Source organism: Telmatherina bonti, assembly GCF_933228915.1.
Source record: "Telmatherina bonti genome assembly, chromosome: 8".
NCBI classification, from domain to species: domain Eukaryota; kingdom Metazoa; phylum Chordata; class Actinopteri; order Atheriniformes; family Telmatherinidae; genus Telmatherina; species Telmatherina bonti.
In genome coordinates this window covers 35,015,754-35,040,183 of record NC_136626.1, presented here as the reverse complement: position 1 = coordinate 35,040,183, position 24,430 = coordinate 35,015,754, and the positions used below count along the sequence as shown (strand labels likewise).

The 24,430-nt window shown below is 56.1% G+C and overlaps 1 protein-coding gene across 2 annotated transcripts in view; it reads left to right on the top strand.

Annotated features, from left to right (window-relative positions):
* Window positions 1-21,759, top strand: part of farp2 (FERM, RhoGEF and pleckstrin domain protein 2) — a 79,461-nt gene extending 57,702 nt beyond the window's left edge. For both annotated transcript variants that reach the window (XM_079244869.1, XM_079244868.1), the window contains exon 27: window positions 20,526-21,759. In XM_079244869.1, the coding sequence (XP_079100995.1) occupies window positions 20,526-20,619 (94 nt within the window). In that variant the 3' untranslated portion in view covers window positions 20,620-21,759. The remainder of the gene's footprint in view (window positions 1-20,525) is intronic.
* The last annotated feature ends 2,671 nt before the right edge of the window (window positions 21,760-24,430 follow it).

The window sequence follows — 24,430 nt, the reverse complement described above, 5'->3', positions numbered from 1 at the left end:
TCAGTCTGTCTGTCTGCAGCGAGGTCAGTCTGTCTGTCTGTCTGCGGCGAGGTCAGTCTGTCTGTCTGTCTGCGGCGAGGTCAGTCTGTCCGTCTGTCTGCAGCGAGGTCAGTCTGTCCGTCTGCCTGCGGCGAGGTCAGTCTGTCCGTCTGTCTGCGGCGAGGTCAGTCTGTCCGTCTGTCTGCGGCGAGGTCAGTCTGTCCGTCTGTCTGCGGCGAGGTCAGTCTGTCTGTCTGTCTGCGGCGAGGTCAGTCTGTCTGTCTGTCTGCGGCGAGGTCAGTCTGTCCGTCTGTCTGCGGCGAGGTCAGTCTGTCTGTCTGTCTGCAGCGAGGTCAGTGTGTCTGTCTGCAGCGAGGTCAGTCTGTCTGTCTGTCTGCAGTGAGGTCAGTGTGTCTGTCTGTCTGTCTGCAGCGAGGTCAGTCTGTCTGCGGCGAGGTCAGTCTGTCTGTCTGTCTGCGGCGAGGTCAGTCTGTCTGTCTGCAGCGAGGTCAGTCTGTCTGTCTGTCTGCGGCGAGGTCAGTCTGTCTGTCTGTCTGCGGCGAGGTCAGTCTGTCTGTCTGTCTGCGGCGAGGTCAGTCTGTCTTTCTGTCTGCGGCGAGGTCAGTCAGTCTGTCTGTCTGTCTGTCTGCGGCGAGGTCAGTCTGTCTGTCTGTCTGCGGCGAGGTCAGTCTGTCTGTCTGCGGCGAGGTCAGTCTGTCTGTCTGTCTGCGGCGAGGTCAGTCAGTCTGTCTGTCTGCGGCGAGGTCAGTCTGTCTGTCTGTCTGTCTGCGGCGAGGTCAGTCTGTCTGTCTGTCTGTCTGCGGCGAGGTCAGTCTGTCTGTCTGCGGCGAGGTCAGTCTGTCTGTCTGTCTGCAGTGAGGTCAGTCTGTCTGTCTGTCTGCAGTGAGGTCAGTCTGTCCGTCTGTCTGCAGCTAGGTCAGTCTGTCTGTCTGTCTGCAGCCAGGTCAGTCTGTCTGTCTGTCTGCGGCGAGGTCAGTCTGTCTGCAGTGAGGTCAGTCTGTCTGTCTGTCTGCAGCGAGGTCAGTCTGTCTGCGGCGAGGTCAGTCTGTCTGTCTGTCTGCGGCGAGGTCAGTCTGTCTGTCTGTCTGCAGCGAGGTCAGTCTGTCTGTCTGCAGCGAGGTCAGTCTGTCTGTCTGCGGCGAGGTCAGTCTGTCTGTCTGTCTGCAGCGAGGTCAGTCTGTCTGTCTGTCTGCGGCGAGGTCAGTCAGTCTGTCTGTCTGCGGCGAGGTTAGTCAGTCTTTCTGTCTGCGGCGAGGTCAGTCTGTCTGTCTGTCTGCGGCGAGGTCAGTCTGTCTGTCTGTCTGTCTGCGGCGAGGTCAGTCTGTCTGTCTGTCTGCGGCGAGGTCAGTCTGTCTGTCTGTCTGTCTGCGGCGAGGTCAGTCTGTCTGTCTGTCTGTCTGCGGCGAGGTCAGTCTGTCTTTCTGTCTGCGGCGAGGTCAGTCTGTCTGTCTGTCTGCAGCGAGGTCAGTCTGTCTGTCTGTCTGCAGCGAGGTCAGTCTGTCTGTCTGTCTGCGGCGAGGTCAGCCTGTCAGTCTGTCTGTCTGCGGCGAGGTCAGTCTGTCTGTCTGCGGCGAGGTCAGTCTGTCTGTCTGTCTGCGGCGAGGTCAGTCTGTCTGTCTGTCTGCGGCGAGGTCAGTCTGTCTGTCTGTCTGCAGCGAGGTCAGTCTGTCTGTCTGTCTGCGGCGAGGTCAGTCTGTCTGTCTGTCTGCAGCGAGGTCAGCCTGTCAGTCTGTCTGTCTGTCTGCGGCGAGGTCTGTCTGTCTGTCTGTCTGCAGCGAGGTCAGCCTGTCAGTCTGTCTGTCTGCGGCGAGGTCAGTCTGTCTGTCTGCGGCGAGGTCTGTCTGTCTGTCTGTCTGCCGCGAGGTCAGTCTGTCTGTCTGTCTGCAGCGAGGTCAGTCTGTCTGTCTGCAGTGAGGTCAGTCTGTCTGTCTGTCTGCAGCGAGGTCAGTCTGTCTGTCTGTCTGCAGCGAGGTCAGTCTGTCTGTCTGTCTGCAGCGAGGTCAGTCTGTCTGTCTGTCTGCGGCGAGGTCAGTCTGTCTGCAGCGAGGTCAGTCTGTCTGTCTGTCTGCGGCGAGGTCAGTCTGTCTGTCTGCCTGCGGCGAGGTCAGCCTGTCAGTCTGTCTGTCTGCAGCGAGGTCAGCCTGTCAGTCTGTCTGCAGCGAGGTCAGTCTGTCTGTCTGCAGCGAGGTCAGTCTGTCTGTCTGCAGCGAGGTCAGCCTGTCAGTCTGTCTGCAGCGAGGTCAGTCTGTCTGTCAGTCTGTCTGCAGCGAGGTCAGTCTGTCTGTCAGTCTGTCTGCAGCGAGGTCAGCCTGTCAGTCTTTCTGCAGCGAGGTCAGTCTGTCTGTCTGCAGCAAGGTCAGTCTGTCTGTCTGCAGCAAGGTCAGTCTGTCTGTCTGCAGCAAGGTCAGTCTGTCTGTCTGCAGCGAGGTCAGCCTGTCAGTCTGTCTGCAGCGAGGTCAGCCTGTCAGTCTGTCTGCAGCGAGGTCAGTCTGTCTGTCTGCAGCGAGGTCAGCCTGTCAGTCTGTCTGCAGCGAGGTCAGCCTGTCAGTCTGTCTGCAGCGAGGTCAGTCTGTCTGTCTGCAGCGAGGTCAGTCTGTCTGTCTGCAGCGAGGTCAGCCTGTCAGTCTGTCTGCAACGAGGTCAGTCTGTCTGTCAGTCTGTCTGCAGCGAGGTCAGTCTGTCTGTCTGTCTGCAGCGAGGTCAGTCTGTCTGTCTGCAGCGAGGTCAGCCTGTCTGTCTGTCTTCGGCGAGGTCAGTCTGTCTGTCTGTCTGCGGCGAGGTCAGTCTGTCTGTCTGCAGCGAGGTCAGTCTGTCTGTCTGTCTGCAGCGAGGTCAGTCTGTCTGTCTGTCTGCGGCGAGGTCAGTCTGTCTGTCTGTCTGCGGCGAGGTCAGTCTGTCTGTCTGTCTGCGGCGAGGTCAGTCTGTCTGTCTGTCTGCGGCGAGGTCAGTCTGTCTGTCTGTCTGCGGCGAGGTCAGTCTGTCTGTCTGTCTGCAGCGAGGTCTGTCTGTCTGTCTGTCTGCGGCGAGGTCAGTCTGTCTGTCTGTCTGCAGCGAGGTCTGTCTGTCTTTCTGTCTGCGGCGAGGTCAGTCTGTCTGTCTGTCTGCGGCGAGGTCAGTCTGTCTGTCTGTCTGCAGCGAGGTCAGTCTGTCTTTCTGTCTGCAGCGAGGTCAGTCTGTCTGTCTGTCTGCGGCGAGGTCAGTCTGTCTGTCTGTCTGCGGCGAGGTCAGTCTGTCTGTCTGTCTGCGGCGAGGTCTGTCTGTCTGTCTGCGGCGAGGTCAGTCTGTCTGTCTGTCTGCGGCGAGGTCAGTCTGTCTGTCTGTCTGCAGCGAGGTCAGTCTGTCTGTCTGTCTGCAGCGAGGTCAGTCTGTCTTTCTGTCTGCGGCGAGGTCAGTCTGTCTGTCTGCGGCGAGGTCAGTCTGTCTGTCTGTCTGCGGCGAGGTCAGTCTGTCTGTCTGTCTGCAGCGAGGTCAGTCTGTCTGTCTGTCTGCAGCGAGGTCAGTCTGTCTGTCTGCAGTGAGGTCAGTCTGTCTGTCTGTCTGCGGCGAGGTCAGTCTGTCTGTCTGTCTGCGGCGAGGTCAGTCTGTCTGTCTGTCTGCGGCGAGGTCAGTCTGTCTGTCTGTCTGCGGCGAGGTCAGTCTGTCCGTCTGTCTGCAGCGAGGTCAGTCTGTCCGTCTGTCTGCGGCGAGGTCAGTCTGTCCGTCTGTCTGCGGCGAGGTCAGTCTGTCCGTCTGTCTGCGGCGAGGTCAGTCTGTCCGTCTGTCTGCGGCGAGGTCAGTCTGTCTGTCTGTCTGCGGCGAGGTCAGTCTGTCTGTCTGTCTGCGGCGAGGTCAGTCTGTCTGTCTGTCTGCGGCGAGGTCAGTCTGTCTGTCTGTCTGTCTGCAGCGAGGTCAGTCTGTCTGTCTGTCTGCGGCGAGGTCAGTCTGTCTGTGTCTGCGGCGAGGTCAGTCTGTCTGTCTGTCTGCGGCGAGGTCAGTCTGTCTGTCTGTCTGCAGCGAGGTCAGTCTGTCTGTCTGTCTGCAGTGAGGTCAGTCTGTCCGTCTGTCTGCAGCTAGGTCAGTCTGTCTGTCTGTCTGCAGCCAGGTCAGTCTGTCTGTCTGTCTGCGGCGAGGTCAGTCTGTCTGCAGTGAGGTCAGTCTGTCTGTCTGTCTGCAGCGAGGTCAGTCTGTCTGCGGCGAGGTCAGTCTGTCTGTCTGTCTGCGGCGAGGTCAGTCTGTCTGTCTGTCTGCAGCGAGGTCAGTCTGTCTGTCTGCAGCGAGGTCAGTCTGTCTGTCTGCGGCGAGGTCAGTCTGTCTGTCTGTCTGCAGCGAGGTCAGTCTGTCTGTCTGTCTGCGGCGAGGTCAGTCAGTCTGTCTGTCTGCGGCGAGGTTAGTCAGTCTTTCTGTCTGCGGCGAGGTCAGTCTGTCTGTCTGTCTGCGGCGAGGTCAGTCTGTCTGTCTGTCTGTCTGCGGCGAGGTCAGTCTGTCTGTCTGTCTGCGGCGAGGTCAGTCTGTCTGTCTGTCTGTCTGCGGCGAGGTCAGTCTGTCTGTCTGTCTGTCTGCGGCGAGGTCAGTCTGTCTTTCTGTCTGCGGCGAGGTCAGTCTGTCTGTCTGTCTGCAGCGAGGTCAGTCTGTCTGTCTGTCTGCAGCGAGGTCAGTCTGTCTGTCTGTCTGCAGCGAGGTCAGTCTGTCTGTCTGTCTGCGGCGAGGTCAGCCTGTCAGTCTGTCTGTCTGCGGCGAGGTCAGTCTGTCTGTCTGCGGCGAGGTCAGTCTGTCTGTCTGTCTGCGGCGAGGTCAGTCTGTCTGTCTGTCTGCGGCGAGGTCAGTCTGTCTGTCTGTCTGCAGCGAGGTCAGTCTGTCTGTCTGTCTGCGGCGAGGTCAGTCTGTCTGTCTGTCTGCAGCGAGGTCAGTCTGTCTGTCTGTCTGTCTGTCTGCGGCGAGGTCTGTCTGTCTGTCTGTCTGCAGCGAGGTCAGCCTGTCAGTCTGTCTGTCTGCGGCGAGGTCAGTCTGTCTGTCTGCGGCGAGGTCTGTCTGTCTGTCTGTCTGCCGCGAGGTCAGTCTGTCTGTCTGTCTGCAGCGAGGTCAGTCTGTCTGTCTGCAGTGAGGTCAGTCTGTCTGTCTGTCTGCAGCGAGGTCAGTCTGTCTGTCTGTCTGCAGCGAGGTCAGTCTGTCTGTCTGTCTGCAGCGAGGTCAGTCTGTCTGTCTGTCTGCGGCGAGGTCAGTCTGTCTGCAGCGAGGTCAGTCTGTCTGTCTGTCTGCGGCGAGGTCAGTCTGTCTGTCTGCCTGCGGCGAGGTCAGCCTGTCAGTCTGTCTGTCTGCAGCGAGGTCAGCCTGTCAGTCTGTCTGCAGCGAGGTCAGTCTGTCTGTCTGCAGCGAGGTCAGTCTGTCTGTCTGCAGCGAGGTCAGCCTGTCAGTCTGTCTGCAGCGAGGTCAGTCTGTCTGTCAGTCTGTCTGCAGCGAGGTCAGTCTGTCTGTCAGTCTGTCTGCAGCGAGGTCAGCCTGTCAGTCTTTCTGCAGCGAGGTCAGTCTGTCTGTCTGCAGCAAGGTCAGTCTGTCTGTCTGCAGCAAGGTCAGTCTGTCTGTCTGCAGCGAGGTCAGTCTGTCTGTCTGCAGCGAGGTCAGCCTGTCAGTCTGTCTGCAGCGAGGTCAGCCTGTCAGTCTGTCTGCAGCGAGGTCAGTCTGTCTGTCTGCAGCGAGGTCAGTCTGTCTGTCTGCAGCGAGGTCAGCCTGTCAGTCTGTCTGCAACGAGGTCAGTCTGTCTGTCAGTCTGTCTGCAGCGAGGTCAGTCTGTCTGTCTGTCTGCAGTGAGGTCAGTCTGTCTGTCTGCAGCGAGGTCAGCCTGTCTGTCTGTCTTCGGCGAGGTCAGTCTGTCTGTCTGTCTGCGGCGAGGTCAGTCTGTCTGTCTGCAGCGAGGTCAGTCTGTCTGTCTGTCTGCAGCGAGGTCAGTCTGTCTGTCTGTCTGCGGCGAGGTCAGTCTGTCTGTCTGTCTGCGGCGAGGTCAGTCTGTCTGTCTGTCTGCGGCGAGGTCAGTCTGTCTGTCTGTCTGCGGCGAGGTCAGTCTGTCTGTCTGTCTGCAGCGAGGTCAGTCTGTCTGTCTGTCTGCAGCGAGGTCTGTCTGTCTGTCTGTCTGCGGCGAGGTCAGTCTGTCTGTCTGTCTGCAGCGAGGTCTGTCTGTCTTTCTGTCTGCGGCGAGGTCAGTCTGTCTGTCTGTCTGCGGCGAGGTCAGTCTGTCTGTCTGTCTGCAGCGAGGTCAGTCTGTCTTTCTGTCTGCAGCGAGGTCAGTCTGTCTGTCTGTCTGCGGCGAGGTCAGTCTGTCTGTCTGTCTGCGGCGAGGTCAGTCTGTCTGTCTGTCTGCGGCGAGGTCTGTCTGTCTGTCTGCGGCGAGGTCAGTCTGTCTGTCTGTCTGCGGCGAGGTCAGTCTGTCTGTCTGTCTGCAGCGAGGTCAGTCTGTCTGTCTGTCTGCAGCGAGGTCAGTCTGTCTGTCTGTCTGCGGCGAGGTCAGTCTGTCTGTCTGCGGCGAGGTCAGTCTGTCTGTCTGTCTGCGGCGAGGTCAGTCTGTCTGTCTGTCTGCAGCGAGGTCAGTCTGTCTGTCTGTCTGCAGCGAGGTCAGTCTGTCTGTCTGCAGTGAGGTCAGTCTGTCTGTCTGCGGCGAGGTCAGTCTGTCTGTCTGTCTGCGGCGAGGTCAGTCTGTCTGTCTGTCTGCGGCGAGGTCAGTCTGTCTGTCTGTCTGCGGCGAGGTCAGTCTGTCCGTCTGTCTGCAGCGAGGTCAGTCTGTCCGTCTGTCTGCGGCGAGGTCAGTCTGTCCGTCTGTCTGCGGCGAGGTCAGTCTGTCCGTCTGTCTGCGGCGAGGTCAGTCTGTCCGTCTGTCTGCGGCGAGGTCAGTCTGTCTGTCTGTCTGCGGCGAGGTCAGTCTGTCTGTCTGTCTGCGGCGAGGTCAGTCTGTCTGTCTGTCTGCGGCGAGGTCAGTCTGTCTGTCTGTCTGTCTGCAGCGAGGTCAGTCTGTCTGTCTGTCTGCGGCGAGGTCAGTCTGTCTGTCTGTCTGCGGCGAGGTCAGTCTGTCTGTCTGTCTGCAGCGAGGTCAGTCTGTCTGTCTGTCTTCGGCGAGGTCAGTCTGTCTGTCTGTCTGCGGCGAGGTCAGTCTGTCTGTCTGCAGCGAGGTCAGTCTGTCTGTCTGCAGTGAGGTCAGTCTGTCTGTCTGCGGCGAGGTCAGTCTGTCTGTCTGCGGCGAGGTCAGTCTGTCTGTCTGCGGCGAGGTCAGTCTGTCTGTCTGTCTGCAGCGAGGTCAGTCTGTCTGTCTGTCTGCGGCGAGGTCAGTCAGTCTGTCTGTCTGCGGCGAGGTTAGTCAGTCTTTCTGTCTGCGGCGAGGTCAGTCTGTCTGTCTGTCTGCGGCGAGGTCAGTCTGTCTGTCTGTCTCTGTCTGCGGCGAGGTCAGTCTGTCTGTCTGTCTGCGGCGAGGTCAGTCTGTCTGTCTGTCTGCGGCGAGGTCAGTCTGTCTGTCTGTCTGTCTGCGGCGAGGTCAGTCTGTCTTTCTGTCTGCGGCGAGGTCAGTCTGTCTGTCTGTCTGCAGCGAGGTCAGTCTGTCTGTCTGTCTGCAGCGAGGTCAGTCTGTCTGTCTGTCTGCGGCGAGGTCAGCCTGTCAGTCTGTCTGTCTGCGGCGAGGTCAGTCTGTCTGTCTGCGGCGAGGTCAGCCTGTCAGTCTGTCTGTCTGCGGCGAGGTCAGTCTGTCTGTCTGCGGCGAGGTCAGTCTGTCTGTCTGTCTGCAGCGAGGTCAGCCTGTCAGTCTGTCTGTCTGTCTGCGGCGAGGTCAGTCTGTCTGTCTGTCTGCGGCGAGGTCAGTCTGTCTGTCTGTCTGCAGCGAGGTCAGTCTGTCTGTCTGTCTGCGGCGAGGTCAGTCTGTCTGTCTGTCTGCAGCGAGGTCAGCCTGTCAGTCTGTCTGTCTGCGGCGAGGTCAGTCTGTCTGTCTGTCTGCGGCGAGGTCTGTCTGTCTGTCTGTCTGCAGCGAGGTCAGCCTGTCAGTCTGTCTGTCTGCGGCGAGGTCAGTCTGTCTGTCTGCGGCGAGGTCTGTCTGTCTGTCTGTCTGCGGCGAGGTCAGTCAGTCTGTCTGTCTGTCTGCAGCGAGGTCAGTCTGTCTGTCTGCAGTGAGGTCAGTCTGTCTGTCTGTCTGCAGCGAGGTCAGTCTGTCTGTCTGTCTGCAGCGAGGTCAGTCTGTCTGTCTGTCTGCAGCGAGGTCAGTCTGTCTGTCTGTCTGCGGCGAGGTCAGTCTGTCTGCAGCGAGGTCAGTCTGTCTGTCTGTCTGCGGCGAGGTCAGTCTGTCTGTCTGCCTGCGGCGAGGTGAGCCTGTCAGTCTGTCTGTCTGCAGCGAGGTCAGCCTGTCAGTCTGTCTGTCTGCAGCGAGGTCAGTCTGTCTGTCTGCAGCGAGGTCAGTCTGTCTGTCTGCAGCGAGGTCAGCCTGTCAGTCTGTCTGCAGCGAGGTCAGTCTGTCTGTCAGTCTGTCTGCAGCGAGGTCAGCCTGTCAGTCTGTCTGCAGCGAGGTCAGTCTGTCTGTCTGCAGCAAGGTCAGTCTGTCTGTCTGCAGCGAGGTCAGTCTGTCTGTCTGCAGCGAGGTCAGTCTGTCTGTCTGCAGCGAGGTCAGCCTGTCAGTCTGTCTGCAGCGAGGTCAGTCTGTCTGTCAGTCTGTCTGCAGCGAGGTCAGCCTGTCAGTCTGTCTGTCTGCAGCGAGGTCAGCCTGTCAGTCTGTCTGCAGTGAGGTCAGTCTGTCTGTCTGCAGCGAGGTCAGCCTGTCTGTCTGTCTTCGGCGAGGTCAGTCTGTCTGTCTGCAGCGAGGTCAGTCTGTCTGTCTGTCTGCAGCGAGGTCAGTCTGTCTGTCTGTCTGCGGCGAGGTCAGTCTGTCTGTCTGTCTGCAGCGAGGTCAGTCTGTCTGCAGCGAGGTCAGTCTGTCTGTCTGTCTGCGGCGAGGTCAGTCTGTCTGTCTGTCTGCGGCGAGGTCAGTCTGTCTGTCTGCAGCGAGGTCAGTCTGTCTGCAGCGAGGTCAGTCTGTCTGTCTGTCTGCGGCGAGGTCAGTCTGTCTGTCTGTCTGCGGCGAGGTCAGTCTGTCTGTCTGTCTGCAGCGAGGTCAGTCTGTCTGTCTGTCTGCGGCGAGGTCAGTCTGTCTGTCTGTCTGCGGCGAGGTCAGTCTGTCTGTCTGCAGCGAGGTCAGTCTGTCTGCAGCGAGGTCAGTCTGTCTGTCTGTCTGCGGCGAGGTCAGTCTGTCTGTCTGCAGCGAGGTCAGTCTGTCTGTCTGTCTGCAGCGAGGTCAGTCTGTCTGTCTGTCTGCGGCGAGGTCAGTCTGTCTGTCTGTCTGCAGCGAGGTCAGTCTGTCTGCAGCGAGGTCAGTCTGTCTGTCTGTCTGCGGCGAGGTCAGTCTGTCTGTCTGCAGTGAGGTCAGTCTGTCTGTCTGTCTGCAGCGAGGTCAGTCTGTCTGTCTGTCTGCGGCGAGGTCAGTCTGTCTGTCTGTCTGCAGCGAGGTCAGTCTGTCTTTCTGTCTGCGGCGAGGTCAGTCTGTCTGTCTGTCTGCGGCGAGGTCAGTCTGTCTTTCTGTCTGCGGCGAGGTCAGTCTGTCTGTCTGTCTGCGGCGAGGTCAGTCTGTCTGTCTGTCTGCGGCGAGGTCAGTCTGTCTGTCTGTCTGCGGCGAGGTCAGTCTGTCTGTCTGTCTGCGGCGAGGTCAGTCTGTCTGTCTGTCTGCAGCGAGGTCAGTCTGTCTGTCTGTCTGCAGCGAGGTCTGTCTGTCTGTCTGTCTGCAGCGAGGTCAGTCTGTCTGTCTGTCTGCGGCGAGGTCAGTCTGTCTGTCTGTCTGCGGCGAGGTCAGTCTGTCTGTCTGTCTGCGGCGAGGTCAGTCTGTCTGTCTGTCTGCGGCGAGGTCAGTCTGTCTGTCTGTCTGCGGCGAGGTCAGTCTGTCTGTCTGTCTGCGGCGAGGTCAGTCTGTCTGTCTGTCTGCGGCGAGGTCAGTCTGTCTGTCTGTCTGCGGCGAGGTCAGTCTGTCTGTCTGCGGCGAGGTCAGTCTGTCTGTCTGTCTGCAGCGAGGTCAGTCTGTCTGTCTGTCTGCGGCGAGGTCAGTCTGTCTGTCTGCGGCGAGGTCAGTCTGTCTGTCTGTCTGCAGCGAGGTCAGTCTGTCTGTCTGTCTGCAGTGAGGTCAGTCTGTCTGTCTGCGGCGAGGTCAGTCTGTCTGTCTGTCTGCGGCGAGGTCAGTCTGTCTGCAGTGAGGTCAGCCTGTCTGTCTGTCTTCGGCGAGGTCAGTCTGTCTGTCTGCAGCGAGGTCAGTCTGTCTGTCTGTCTGCAGCGAGGTCAGTCTGTCTGTCTGTCTGCGGCGAGGTCAGTCTGTCTGTCTGTCTGCGGCGAGGTCAGTCTGTCTGCAGTGAGGTCAGCCTGTCTGTCTGTCTTCGGCGAGGTCAGTCTGTCTGTCTGCGGCGAGGTCAGTCTGTCTGTCTGTCTGCAGCGAGGTCAGTCTGTCTGTCTGTCTGCGGCGAGGTCAGTCAGTCTGTCTGTCTGCGGCGAGGTCAGTCTGTCTGTCTGTCTGCGGCGAGGTCAGTCTGTCTGTCTGTCTGCGGCGAGGTCAGTCTGTCTGTCTGTCTGCGGCGAGGTCAGTCTGTCTGTCTGTCTGCGGCGAGGTCAGTCTGTCTGTCTGTCTGCAGTGAGGTCAGTCTGTCTGTCTGTCTGCAGTGAGGTCAGTCTGTCTGCAGTGAGGTCAGTCTGTCCGTCTGTCTGCAGCGAGGTCAGTCTGTCTGTCTGTCTGCGGCGAGGTCAGTCTGTCTTTCTGCAGTGAGGTCAGTCTGTCTGTCTGTCTGCGGCGAGGTCAGTCTGTCTGTCTGTCTGCAGCGAGGTCAGTCTGTCTGTCTGCGGCGAGGTCAGTCTGTCTGTCTGTCTGCGGCGAGGTCAGTCTGTCTGTCTGTCTGCAGCGAGGTCAGTCTGTCTGTCTTTCTGCGGCGAGGTCAGTCAGTCTGTCTGTCTGCGGCGAGGTCAGTCAGTCTGTCTGTCTGCGGCGAGGTCAGTCTGTCTGTCTGTCTGTCTGCGGCGAGGTCAGTCTGTCTGTCTGTCTGCGGCGAGGTCAGTCAGTCTGTCTGTCTGCGGCGAGGTCAGTCTGTCTGTCTGTCTGCGGCGAGGTCAGTCTGTCTGTCTGTCTGCAGCGAGGTCAGTCTGTCTGTCTGTCTGCAGCGAGGTCAGTCTGTCTGTCTGTCTGCGGCGAGGTCAGTCTGTCTGTCTGCGGCGAGGTCAGTCTGTCTGTCTGTCTGCGGCGAGGTCAGTCTGTCTGTCTGTCTGCAGCGAGGTCAGTCTGTCTGTCTGTCTGCAGCGAGGTCAGTCTGTCTGTCTGCAGTGAGGTCAGTCTGTCTGTCTGCGGCGAGGTCAGTCTGTCTGTCTGTCTGCGGCGAGGTCAGTCTGTCTGTCTGTCTGCGGCGAGGTCAGTCTGTCTGTCTGTCTGCGGCGAGGTCAGTCTGTCCGTCTGTCTGCAGCGAGGTCAGTCTGTCCGTCTGTCTGCGGCGAGGTCAGTCTGTCCGTCTGTCTGCGGCGAGGTCAGTCTGTCCGTCTGTCTGCGGCGAGGTCAGTCTGTCCGTCTGTCTGCGGCGAGGTCAGTCTGTCTGTCTGTCTGCGGCGAGGTCAGTCTGTCTGTCTGTCTGCGGCGAGGTCAGTCTGTCTGTCTGTCTGCGGCGAGGTCAGTCTGTCTGTCTGTCTGTCTGCAGCGAGGTCAGTCTGTCTGTCTGTCTGCGGCGAGGTCAGTCTGTCTGTCTGTCTGCGGCGAGGTCAGTCTGTCTGTCTGTCTGCAGCGAGGTCAGTCTGTCTGTCTGTCTTCGGCGAGGTCAGTCTGTCTGTCTGTCTGCGGCGAGGTCAGTCTGTCTGTCTGCAGCGAGGTCAGTCTGTCTGTCTGCAGTGAGGTCAGTCTGTCTGTCTGCGGCGAGGTCAGTCTGTCTGTCTGCGGCGAGGTCAGTCTGTCTGTCTGCGGCGAGGTCAGTCTGTCTGTCTGTCTGCAGCGAGGTCAGTCTGTCTGTCTGTCTGCGGCGAGGTCAGTCAGTCTGTCTGTCTGCGGCGAGGTTAGTCAGTCTTTCTGTCTGCGGCGAGGTCAGTCTGTCTGTCTGTCTGCGGCGAGGTCAGTCTGTCTGTCTGTCTCTGTCTGCGGCGAGGTCAGTCTGTCTGTCTGTCTGCGGCGAGGTCAGTCTGTCTGTCTGTCTGCGGCGAGGTCAGTCTGTCTGTCTGTCTGTCTGCGGCGAGGTCAGTCTGTCTTTCTGTCTGCGGCGAGGTCAGTCTGTCTGTCTGTCTGCAGCGAGGTCAGTCTGTCTGTCTGTCTGCAGCGAGGTCAGTCTGTCTGTCTGTCTGCGGCGAGGTCAGCCTGTCAGTCTGTCTGTCTGCGGCGAGGTCAGTCTGTCTGTCTGCGGCGAGGTCAGCCTGTCAGTCTGTCTGTCTGCGGCGAGGTCAGTCTGTCTGTCTGCGGCGAGGTCAGTCTGTCTGTCTGTCTGCAGCGAGGTCAGCCTGTCAGTCTGTCTGTCTGTCTGCGGCGAGGTCAGTCTGTCTGTCTGTCTGCGGCGAGGTCAGTCTGTCTGTCTGTCTGCAGCGAGGTCAGTCTGTCTGTCTGTCTGCGGCGAGGTCAGTCTGTCTGTCTGTCTGCAGCGAGGTCAGCCTGTCAGTCTGTCTGTCTGCGGCGAGGTCAGTCTGTCTGTCTGTCTGCGGCGAGGTCTGTCTGTCTGTCTGTCTGCAGCGAGGTCAGCCTGTCAGTCTGTCTGTCTGCGGCGAGGTCAGTCTGTCTGTCTGCGGCGAGGTCTGTCTGTCTGTCTGTCTGCGGCGAGGTCAGTCAGTCTGTCTGTCTGTCTGCAGCGAGGTCAGTCTGTCTGTCTGCAGTGAGGTCAGTCTGTCTGTCTGTCTGCAGCGAGGTCAGTCTGTCTGTCTGTCTGCAGCGAGGTCAGTCTGTCTGTCTGTCTGCAGCGAGGTCAGTCTGTCTGTCTGTCTGCGGCGAGGTCAGTCTGTCTGCAGCGAGGTCAGTCTGTCTGTCTGTCTGCGGCGAGGTCAGTCTGTCTGTCTGCCTGCGGCGAGGTGAGCCTGTCAGTCTGTCTGTCTGCAGCGAGGTCAGCCTGTCAGTCTGTCTGTCTGCAGCGAGGTCAGTCTGTCTGTCTGCAGCGAGGTCAGTCTGTCTGTCTGCAGCGAGGTCAGCCTGTCAGTCTGTCTGCAGCGAGGTCAGTCTGTCTGTCAGTCTGTCTGCAGCGAGGTCAGCCTGTCAGTCTGTCTGCAGCGAGGTCAGTCTGTCTGTCTGCAGCAAGGTCAGTCTGTCTGTCTGCAGCGAGGTCAGTCTGTCTGTCTGCAGCGAGGTCAGTCTGTCTGTCTGCAGCGAGGTCAGCCTGTCAGTCTGTCTGCAGCGAGGTCAGTCTGTCTGTCAGTCTGTCTGCAGCGAGGTCAGCCTGTCAGTCTGTCTGTCTGCAGCGAGGTCAGCCTGTCAGTCTGTCTGCAGTGAGGTCAGTCTGTCTGTCTGCAGCGAGGTCAGCCTGTCTGTCTGTCTTCGGCGAGGTCAGTCTGTCTGTCTGCAGCGAGGTCAGTCTGTCTGTCTGTCTGCAGCGAGGTCAGTCTGTCTGTCTGTCTGCGGCGAGGTCAGTCTGTCTGTCTGTCTGCAGCGAGGTCAGTCTGTCTGCAGCGAGGTCAGTCTGTCTGTCTGTCTGCGGCGAGGTCAGTCTGTCTGTCTGTCTGCGGCGAGGTCAGTCTGTCTGTCTGCAGCGAGGTCAGTCTGTCTGCAGCGAGGTCAGTCTGTCTGTCTGTCTGCGGCGAGGTCAGTCTGTCTGTCTGTCTGCGGCGAGGTCAGTCTGTCTGTCTGTCTGCAGCGAGGTCAGTCTGTCTGTCTGTCTGCGGCGAGGTCAGTCTGTCTGTCTGTCTGCGGCGAGGTCAGTCTGTCTGTCTGCAGCGAGGTCAGTCTGTCTGCAGCGAGGTCAGTCTGTCTGTCTGTCTGCGGCGAGGTCAGTCTGTCTGTCTGCAGCGAGGTCAGTCTGTCTGTCTGTCTGCAGCGAGGTCAGTCTGTCTGTCTGTCTGCGGCGAGGTCAGTCTGTCTGTCTGTCTGCAGCGAGGTCAGTCTGTCTGCAGCGAGGTCAGTCTGTCTGTCTGTCTGCGGCGAGGTCAGTCTGTCTGTCTGCAGTGAGGTCAGTCTGTCTGTCTGTCTGCAGCGAGGTCAGTCTGTCTGTCTGTCTGCGGCGAGGTCAGTCTGTCTGTCTGTCTGCAGCGAGGTCAGTCTGTCTTTCTGTCTGCGGCGAGGTCAGTCTGTCTGTCTGTCTGCGGCGAGGTCAGTCTGTCTTTCTGTCTGCGGCGAGGTCAGTCTGTCTGTCTGTCTGCGGCGAGGTCAGTCTGTCTGTCTGTCTGCGGCGAGGTCAGTCTGTCTGTCTGTCTGCGGCGAGGTCAGTCTGTCTGTCTGTCTGCGGCGAGGTCAGTCTGTCTGTCTGTCTGCAGCGAGGTCAGTCTGTCTGTCTGTCTGCAGCGAGGTCTGTCTGTCTGTCTGTCTGCAGCGAGGTCAGTCTGTCTGTCTGTCTGCGGCGAGGTCAGTCTGTCTGTCTGTCTGCGGCGAGGTCAGTCTGTCTGTCTGTCTGCGGCGAGGTCAGTCTGTCTGTCTGTCTGCGGCGAGGTCAGTCTGTCTGTCTGTCTGCGGCGAGGTCAGTCTGTCTGTCTGTCTGCGGCGAGGTCAGTCTGTCTGTCTGTCTGCGGCGAGGTCAGTCTGTCTGTCTGTCTGCGGCGAGGTCAGTCTGTCTGTCTGCGGCGAGGTCAGTCTGTCTGTCTGTCTGCAGCGAGGTCAGTCTGTCTGTCTGTCTGCGGCGAGGTCAGTCTGTCTGTCTGCGGCGAGGTCAGTCTGTCTGTCTGTCTGCAGCGAGGTCAGTCTGTCTGTCTGTCTGCAGTGAGGTCAGTCTGTCTGTCTGCGGCGAGGTCAGTCTGTCTGTCTGTCTGCGGCGAGGTCAGTCTGTCTGCAGTGAGGTCAGCCTGTCTGTCTGTCTTCGGCGAGGTCAGTCTGTCTGTCTGCAGCGAGGTCAGTCTGTCTGTCTGTCTGCAGCGAGGTCAGTCTGTCTGTCTGTCTGCGGCGAGGTCAGTCTGTCTGTCTGTCTGCGGCGAGGTCAGTCTGTCTGCAGTGAGGTCAGCCTGTCTGTCTGTCTTCGGCGAGGTCAGTCTGTCTGTCTGCGGCGAGGTCAGTCTGTCTGTCTGTCTGCAGCGAGGTCAGTCTGTCTGTCTGTCTGCGGCGAGGTCAGTCAGTCTGTCTGTCTGCGGCGAGGTCAGTCTGTCTGTCTGTCTGCGGCGAGGTCAGTCTGTCTGTCTGTCTGCGGCGAGGTCAGTCTGTCTGTCTGTCTGCGGCGAGGTCAGTCTGTCTGTCTGTCTGCGGCGAGGTCAGTCTGTCTGTCTGTCTGCAGTGAGGTCAGTCTGTCTGTCTGTCTGCAGTGAGGTCAGTCTGTCTGCAGTGAGGTCAGTCTGTCCGTCTGTCTGCAGCGAGGTCAGTCTGTCTGTCTGTCTGCGGCGAGGTCAGTCTGTCTTTCTGCAGTGAGGTCAGTCTGTCTGTCTGTCTGCGGCGAGGTCAGTCTGTCTGTCTGTCTGCAGCGAGGTCAGTCTGTCTGTCTGCGGCGAGGTCAGTCTGTCTGTCTGTCTGCGGCGAGGTCAGTCTGTCTGTCTGTCTGCAGCGAGGTCAGTCTGTCTGTCTTTCTGCGGCGAGGTCAGTCAGTCTGTCTGTCTGCGGCGAGGTCAGTCAGTCTGTCTGTCTGCGGCGAGGTCAGTCTGTCTGTCTGTCTGTCTGCGGCGAGGTCAGTCTGTCTGTCTGTCTGCGGCGAGGTCAGTCAGTCTGTCTGTCTGCGGCGAGGTCAGTCTGTCTGTCTGTCTGCGGCGAGGTCAGTCTGTCTGTCTGTCTGTCTGCGGCGAGGTCAGTCTGTCTGTCTGTCTGCAGCGAGGTCAGTCTGTCTGTCTGTCTGCGGCGAGGTCAGTCTGTCTGTCTGTCTGCAGCGAGGGCAGTCTGTCTGTCTGTCTGCGGCGAGGTCAGCCTGTCAGTCTGTCTGTCTGCGGCGAGGTCAGTCTGTCTGTCTGTCTGCGGCGAGGTCAGTCTGTCTGTCTGTCTGCAGCGAGGTCAGTCTGTCTGTCTGTCTGCGGCGAGGTCAGTCTGTCTGTCTGTCTGCAGCGAGGTCAGCCTGTCAGTCTGTCTGTCTGCGGCGAGGTCAGTCTGTCTGTCTGTCTGCGGCGAGGTCTGTCTGTCTGTCTGTCTGCAGCGAGGTCAGTCTGTCTGTCTGTCTGTCTGCGGCGAGGTCAGTCTGTCTGTCTGCGGCGAGGTCTGTCTGTCTGTCTGTCTGCGGCGAGGTCAGTCTGTCTGTCTGTCTGCAGCGAGGTCAGTCTGTCTGTCTGCAGCGAGGTCAGTCTGTCTGTCTGTCTGCAGCGAGGTCAGTCTGTCTGTCTGTCTGCAGCGAGGTCAGTCTGTCTGTCTGTCTGCAGCGAGGTCAGTCTGTCTGTCTGTCTGCGGCGAGGTCAGTCTGTCTGCAGCGAGGTCAGTCTGTCTGTCTGTCTGCGGCGAGGTCAGTCTGTCTGTCTGTCTGCGGCGAGGTCAGCCTGTCAGTCTGTCTGCAGCGAGGTCAGCCTGTCAGTCTGTCTGCAGCGAGGTCAGTCTGTCTGTCTGCAGCGAGGTCAGTCTGTCTGTCTGCAGCGAGGTCAGTCTGTCTGTCTGCAGCGAGGTCAGCCTGTCAGTCTGTCTGCAGCGAGGTCAGTCTGTCTGTCAGTCTGTCTGCAGCGAGGTCAGTCTGTCTGTCTGCAGCAAGGTCAGTCTGTCTGTCTGCAGCGAGGTCAGTCTGTCTGTCTGTCTGCAGCGAGGTCAGTCTGTCTGTCTGCAGCGAGGTCAGCCTGTCAGTCTGTCTGCAGCGAGGTCAGTCTGTCTGTCTGCAGCGAGGTCAGTCTGTCTGTCTGCAGCGAGGTCAGCCTGTCAGTCTGTCTGCAGCGAGGTCAGTCTGTCTGTCAGTCTGTCTGCAGCGAGGTCAGCCTGTCAGTCTGTCTGTCTGCAGCGAGGTCAGCCTGTCAGTCTGTCTGCAGTGAGGTCAGCCTGTCAGTCTGTCTGTCTGCAGCGAGGTCAGTCTGTCTGTCTGCAGCGAGGTCAGCCTGTCAGTCTGTCTGCAGCGAGGTCAGTCTGTCTGTCTGCAGCGAGGTCAGTCTGTCTGTCTGTCTGTCTGCAGCGAGGTCAGCCTGTCAGTCTGTCTGCAGCGAGGTCAGCCTGTCAGTCTGTCTGCAGCGAGGTCAGCCTGTCAGTCTGTCTGCAGCGAGGTCAGCCTGTCAGTCTGTCTGCAGCGAGGTCAGCCTGTCAGTCTGTCTGCAGCGAGGTCAGCCTGTCAGTCTGTCTGCAGCGAGGTCAGTCTGTCTGTCTGTCTGCGGCGAGGTCAGTCTGTCTGTCTGCAGCGAGGTCAGTCTGTCTGTCTGCAGCGAGGTCAGTCTGTCTGTCTGTGGCGAGGTCAGTCTGTCTGTCTGTCTGCGGCGAGGTCAGTCTGTCTGTCTGCGGCGAGGTCAGTCTGTCTGTCTGCGGCGAGGTCAGTCTGTCTGTCTGTCTGCAGCGAGGTCAGTCTGTCTGCAGCGAGGTCAGTCTGTCTGTCTGTCTGCGGCGAGGTCAGTCTGTCTGTCTGCAGTGAGGTCAGTCTGTCTGTCTGTCTGCAGCGAGGTCAGTCTGTCTGTCTGTCTGCGGCGAGGTCAGTCTGTCTGTCTGTCTGCGGCGAGGTCAGTCTGTCTGTCTGTCTGCGGCGAGGTCAGTCTGTCTGTCTGTCTGCGGCGAGGTCAGTCTGTCTGTCTGTCTGCGGCGAGGTCAGTCTGTCTGTCTGTCTGCAGCGAGGTCAGTCTGTCTGTCTGTCTGCGGCGAGGTCAGTCTGTCTGTCTGTCTGCGGCGAGGTCAGTCTGTCTGTCTGTCTGCGGCGAGGTCAGTCTGTCTGTCTGCGGCGAGGTCAGTCTGTCTGTCTGCGGCGAGGTCAGTCTGTCTGTCTGTCTGCGGCGAGGTCAGTCTGTCTGTCTGTCTGCGGCGAGGTCAGTCTGTCTGTCTGTCTGCGGCGAGGTCAGTCTGTCTGTCTGTCTGCAGCGAGGTCAGTCTGTCTGTCTGTCTGCGGCGAGGTCAGTCAGTCTGTCTGTCTGCGGCGAGGTCAGTCTGTCCGTCTGTCTGCGGCGAGGTCAGTCTGTCCGTCTGTCTGCAGCGAGGTCAGTCTGTCCGTCTGTCTGCGGCGAGGTCAGTCTGTCCGTCTGTCTGCGGCGAGGTCAGTCTGTCTGTCTGTCTGCGGCGAGGTCAGTCTGTCTGTCTGCAGCGAGGTCAGTCTGTCGGTCTGTCTGCAGCGAGGTCAGTCTTTCTGTCTGTCTGCGGCGAGGTCAGTCTGTCTGTCTGCAGCGAGGTCAGTCTGTCGGTCTGCAGCGAGGTCAGTCTGTCTGTCTGCAGCGAGGTCAGTCTGTCTGTCTGCAGCGAGGTCAGTCTGTCTGTCTGTCTGCAGCGAGGTCAGTCTGTCTGTCTGTCTGCAGCGAGGTCTGTCTGTCTGTCTGTCTGCGGCGAGGTCAGTCTGTCTGTCTGTCTGCAGCGAGGTCAGTCTGTCTGTCTGTCTGCGGCGAGGTCAGTCAGTCTGTCTGTCTGCGGCGAGGTCAGTCTGTCTGTCTGTCTGTCTGCGGCGAGGTCAGTCTGTCTGTCTGTCTGTCTGCAGTGAGGTCAGTCTGTCTGTCTGCAGTGAGGTCAGTCTGTCTGTCTGTCTGCAGTGAGGTCAGTCTGTCCGTCTGTCTGCAGCGAGGTCAGTCTGTCTGTCTGTCTGCAGCGAGGTCAGTCTGTCTGTCTGTCTGCGGCGAGGTCAGTCTGTCTGTCTGTCTGCAGTGAGGTCAGTCTGTCTGCAGTGAGGTCAGTCTGTCCGTCTGTCTGCAGCGAGGTCAGTCTGTCTGTCTGCGGCGAGGTCAGTCTGTCTGTCTGCGGCGAGGTCAGTCTGTCTGTCTGTCTGCGGCGAGGTCAGTCTGTCTGCAGTGAGGTCAGTCTGTCTGTCTGTCTGCAGCGAGGTCAGTCTGTCTGTCTTTCTGCAGCGAGGTCAGTCTGTCTGCAGTGAGGTCAGTCTGTCTGTCTGTCTGCAGCGAGGTCAGTCTGTCTGTCTGTCTGCAGCGAGGTCAGTCTGTCTGTCTGTCTGCAGCGAGGTCAGTCTGTCTGCAGCGAGGTCAGTCTGTCTGCAGCGAGGTCAGTCTGTCTGTCTGTCTGCAGCGAGGTCAGTCTGTCTGTCTGTCTGCAGTGAGGTCAGTCTGTCTGCAGCGAGGTCAGTCTGTCTGTCTTTCTGCAGCGAGGTCAGTCTGTCTGCAGTGAGGTCAGTCTGTCTGTCTGTCTGCAGCGAGGTCAGTCTGTCTGTCTGTCTGCAGTGAGGTCAGTCTGTCTGTCTGTCTGCAGCGAGGTCAGTCTGTCTGCAGTGAGGTCAGTCTGTCTGTCTGTCTGCAGCGAGGTCAGTCTGTCTGTCTGTCTGCAGTGAGGTCAGTCTGTCTGTCTGTCTGCAGCGAGGTCAGTCTGTCTGCAGCGAGGTCAGTCTGTCTGCAGCGAGGTCAGTCTGTCTGTCTGTCTGCGGCGAGGTCAGTCTGTCTGTCTGTCTGCGGCGAGGTCAGTCTGTCTGTCTTTCTGCAGCGAGGTCAGTCTGTCTGCAGTGAGGTCAGTCTGTCTGTCTGTCTGCAGTGAGGTCAGTCTGTCTGTCTGTCTGCAGCGAGGTCAGTCTGTCTGCAGCGAGGTCAGTCTGTCTGCAGCGAGGTCAGTCTGTCTGTCTGTCTGCGGCGAGGTCAGTCTGTCTGTCTGTCTGCGGCGAGGTCAGTCTGTCTGTCTGTCTGCGGCGAGGTCAGTCTGTCTGTCTGTCTGCAGTGAGGTCAGTCTGTCTGTCTGTCTGCGGCGAGGTCAGTCTGTCTGCAGCGAGGTCAGTCTGTCTGTCTGTCTGCAGCGAGGTCAGTCTGTCTGCAGCGAGGTCAGTCTGTCTGTCTGTCTGCGGCGAGGTCAGTCTGTCTTTCTGCAGCGAGGTCAGTCTGTCTGTCTGTCTGCGGCGAGGTCAGCCTGTCTGTCTGCGGCGAGGTCTGTCTGTCTGTCTGTCTGCAGCGAGGTCAGTCTGTCTGCAGGGTACCGCGGTAGAGAAACAACAGAATTCCTTTATTAAACGGTTGAGCACCTTTCGCCGGCGTCACTGACCTCAGGTGACTCCACACGAGCAGGAAGCTGCAGCGATCAGAATGCATTCTCTCATCCTGTTTTGCTTGTTCAGTTTTCTCAGACACATAAAAACCTGCCGGATTAGCAGGGAAAGCAGTGAACACCCTGATATGACGACATTCCACGATATTCCATGTTTTCTAATGGATTCTGTGCTTACGAGAGATTCTGGGATTCTGTCGGCGTTGTTCACATTGGAAAGGTGGAAAGGTCCTGTGTCTGCTAAGAACGGGACTCTGGGGCTGTAATCCACCTTAGTACCAACATGACATGGTTTAACCAGCACAGCCTACCTGAGTCCTGCTGCTGATCATGTCCATCCCTTTCTGAGCACAGTGTAGCATCTTCTGATGGCGTTCTCTTCTCTTCCCAGGTGGATGGAGGTGATCAAGAGTGCAGCGAGCACGACGGGCCGGATGAGCCTGCTCATCCCTAAGGGTGGTCCCGTGGAGATGAACGGAAACTGAATCAGGAGTTGTGTACCTGGAGGCTGGGCCTCTGGGAACCATCTGGACATTAACAACTGGAAGCTGAGTGATGCTGCCAGATGAAGTGTTTGTGTTTGTCAGCTCCCCTCTAATCCTTGCTGCATTTTCCTCTTTAATAATGATATAAAAGATAAATTGTGAGGCGATGTGATGAAAGGGATCGTGGACGTTTTATCACACGTTGTTTTGCATGTGTAGCTCGGTTTGGTTGTTCACATAGACTGATGAGAAAAGCAGTTTTATGGGACCAACCGCAACACAAAGGGCTTCCGTTCAGGCTTTTCCTGAAGGACTGAAGCGCATCAGGTACGTTGTTGGGATGCAGGCGAGACGCCGTATGTGGGACGTGAAGGTACAGCCGCTCATCGTCATGTGAAGGAGCTGAGATGTTGGTGGGGTGGAGGCGAGCAGGAAGGTGATGAAATGTTGAATCGTGTTGGAAACTTGAAGTTGGGAAGTCATGCTGCTGTGCCGACGGGTTTCGGTGAAGACAACCTGCTGCTGTGGACAGGAGTTACCGGACACCACAGCCGTTCTCCGTTTAGTTTGCCTCCTGGTGGAAGGATGCAAGCAGTGTTTCACAAGCTAAAAAGAGACGTTCTGCTTAATACTCCTGATTAGTTAGACGTAATTATGGCCAGTTTGGTGATATATTTCTCTTTAATATCAATTGTAATCAAATGTATCCTGTTTTATTTCATGTAAGAATTACAGCTTAAGGATATAATGTGGAGTGCTTTTCACTTATTCCTCAAACCGAAGTGAAGAACATATTTTGAAGTATTTTTGAGATGTTTTCTTGTATCAGCCTGTTTAATGGGAGCTGACTTTGTGAAAGTACGAGTTAATTTACATTAAATGATGGTATCATTTGGTATATATTTTCTATAAAGACTGGAATCTTTATCCTGTGTGTGTTTGTGTATGCGTGGAGACCCCTTCTAGTCCTGCCTGCACCTCCCCCTCCTCCGGAGCTGTAAGAGCGAGTAACGGAGGCCTTTTCCAGACCTTCTGTGTCTGCTGCAGTTAACATCCAGCTACGTATTTCTATTTATTGTGTCGTCAACACCCATGCTCCTCTTCCTGTCAGTACATTCACAAGCTAACAAATAAACTCAGTTTGACTCGTCAGAGACTTTCTGCATCGTGTCGTTCATTTTAATGGATTTTATCACATCTTGAAATGGTCGCAACGAGACACGTTCAGTTTAACTTTATCTGTACCGCAGCAGTTTACAACAGCCACGTTTATATGTGGAACATTTCACATGTAGGATTATTTAAAGTGTTTTACATAAAAGCATGAAGAACATTCCAGTAAGCAGTGGTGTAGTCCAGAGTATACGCGGGTATATACGGAGTATACACACTTCTTTTTCAGTCAGCATAGAGTATACCCACTTCTAACCCCCTGAGATGCTGCTTTTACCGTTACAAACATCGCTACACGTGTCTCTACCTCACCCAGCAGCTCAGATAAGGTTACTGATACTACACTCTGAGCCTCTCACCAGTCTGTTCCAGTACTGGTTTCATAACTCTTCCTCCCTGAAACCGAAGACATACGGATGGATTTTTAAAGTCAGCTAAATGGAGTAGTTTTACGTGTCACGTTTTCTGAAACAGCGTTTTTCTGGGCTACTTCTTTGTTTTTTGTTTTTTTTTGTTTTGTTTTGTTTTTTTTTTTTTTAAATAAAAGTGCAAAAAAATTGAGCGTAAACCCACTTCTTAAGGGTCGACTGCCAGTCAGGTGCTGAATATTCCCAGGAGGAGATTTCTAATGGGAAAATCGATCTTCCACTGCTAACCACATCTCCTCTACTGGGCCTCTCACTGGTTTATCATCACACAACAGTTTCTGTTCCCGTCTCAAAGCTGACCGCAGAAACCAACAGTTCCCTCACCGAACTCGTATTAACTCCTACATGTAGAGTCCACAGTGGACTTCTGTTTAATAACTGCTGTCAAGAATCTCCATGGGTACGGATGCTGCATGACGGGGATCCTCAGTCCTGGTCCTTAAGGACCGGTGTCCTGCAGGTTTTCATAGTGTCCCTGCTTCAACACACCTGACTCAGACAAGCTCTGCACACATTGATTTGAATCAGGTGAGTTGCAGCAGGGAAACCTGCAGGACACCGGTCCTCAGGGACCAGGATCCCTGGTGTATTGGTACTTTTGCAACTTAGGAAAACATCAGTCATCAGATGCAAGGATGTGGTTGAGAAATTGTGTTCTTGTGGTCTGCAAGATCCTGAAAGATAATCACGCTGCCAGTCAGTCGAACTGAAGATATGAAAAGACGTGAGACTGGTTTATAGTCCATGAATGAGTACCACACTTTATTTCCATGCAGACACGGATCATCACATCACATTCCACAAAGTAAAGCAGGCTTTTATACCCTCCTGCTGCCAAACCGTAAGAGATCAGCCCATTGAGGTGGGGCTACAATCACAAAACCACAAAATATTAACACACATTAACAACCATCAAACGCAATAATAACAGCATATACAGTTGTGCTCATATGTCTTCGTCCCCTTTCATTAAAGAAAAGCTGAATTTACAACACTCGAATAACTGGAGGCTTAAAAAAGGAACAAGAACTAAAAATTTGCAAAAATATAATTTAGTAATATAAGACACTGTTTTTTCATTTAATTGAGTTGAAGAAAGAAAACAAACAAATGTGTCCTGGACAAATGAGAGACTTTTCTGTTGAACAGTGGGACAAAATACCTGTCAACAGGTGCAGAAGTCTGACTGAGAGGAACAGAAAACACCTGACTGGAGCGGAAACATTAAAGGATTCTTCAACTAAATATTAGTTTATGAGTGATGGAATATGTAATAAATTATCTTGGTTTTTTGCTTTTTTAATAAAAAATATTTCTATTGAACCAGAATTAGAAAATGTCATGATTTTCATAACATTATTTATTATTACTTTAGTCAATTTCAACTTATTTTACAGGCAGCTGTTTTTTTCCTTTAATGAATGATGAATAAATATGAGCAGAACTGTGTGTGTGTGTGTGTGTGTGTATATATATATATGTATGTATATATATATATATATATATATATATATATATATATATATATATATATATATATATATATATACATACATACACATAGATATATAGATAGATAGATAGATATCTCTTCACATAAGTTAATAACTATCTAACCTCATTCTGTGCATAAAACTAATTTATCTTTGCTCTACATCCGCCTCCTCGTTAACATGGTACGCTCCTGCAGCTCTTAAGCAGATGGTTGGACCTGTTTCCATCTTTCAGCTCCTGTACCCAGCCAAGAAGACAAGAGGTAAGTATTAACATGAGCTGCTGAGGGTTTAAAGTTACACACAAGTAAAACTGTATAGGAAGTTTTTCAATCTACCAATGTTAATTAAAACTCTCTTCCCAGAGGAAGGATGGCCAGTCCCCCTCCACAAATGCATATCAATATTCGACTTTGAACAATTTCAATAAACAATAACTCAGTGTGCTTCCTTATTGCCATTATTCAGCATCTGCATGAACCATAAAGCAATACTTGGTGATGGAGCCACACATCTCCATCACACACACCCTCATGTACAAGTTTATATATTTATTTACAAGGTGAGAAATATGCAATGCAGATCTGGGTTCAGTATTCTCTCCCTGTTGCAGACAGAAGTGGGTCAGTTCAGGCAGTCTGAACCCGACTAATCGGCCCTCGAACCCAAATGTGCAAACATGCCGTTTGATCTGCGCCCCTCCCTCCCTGCAGCTGG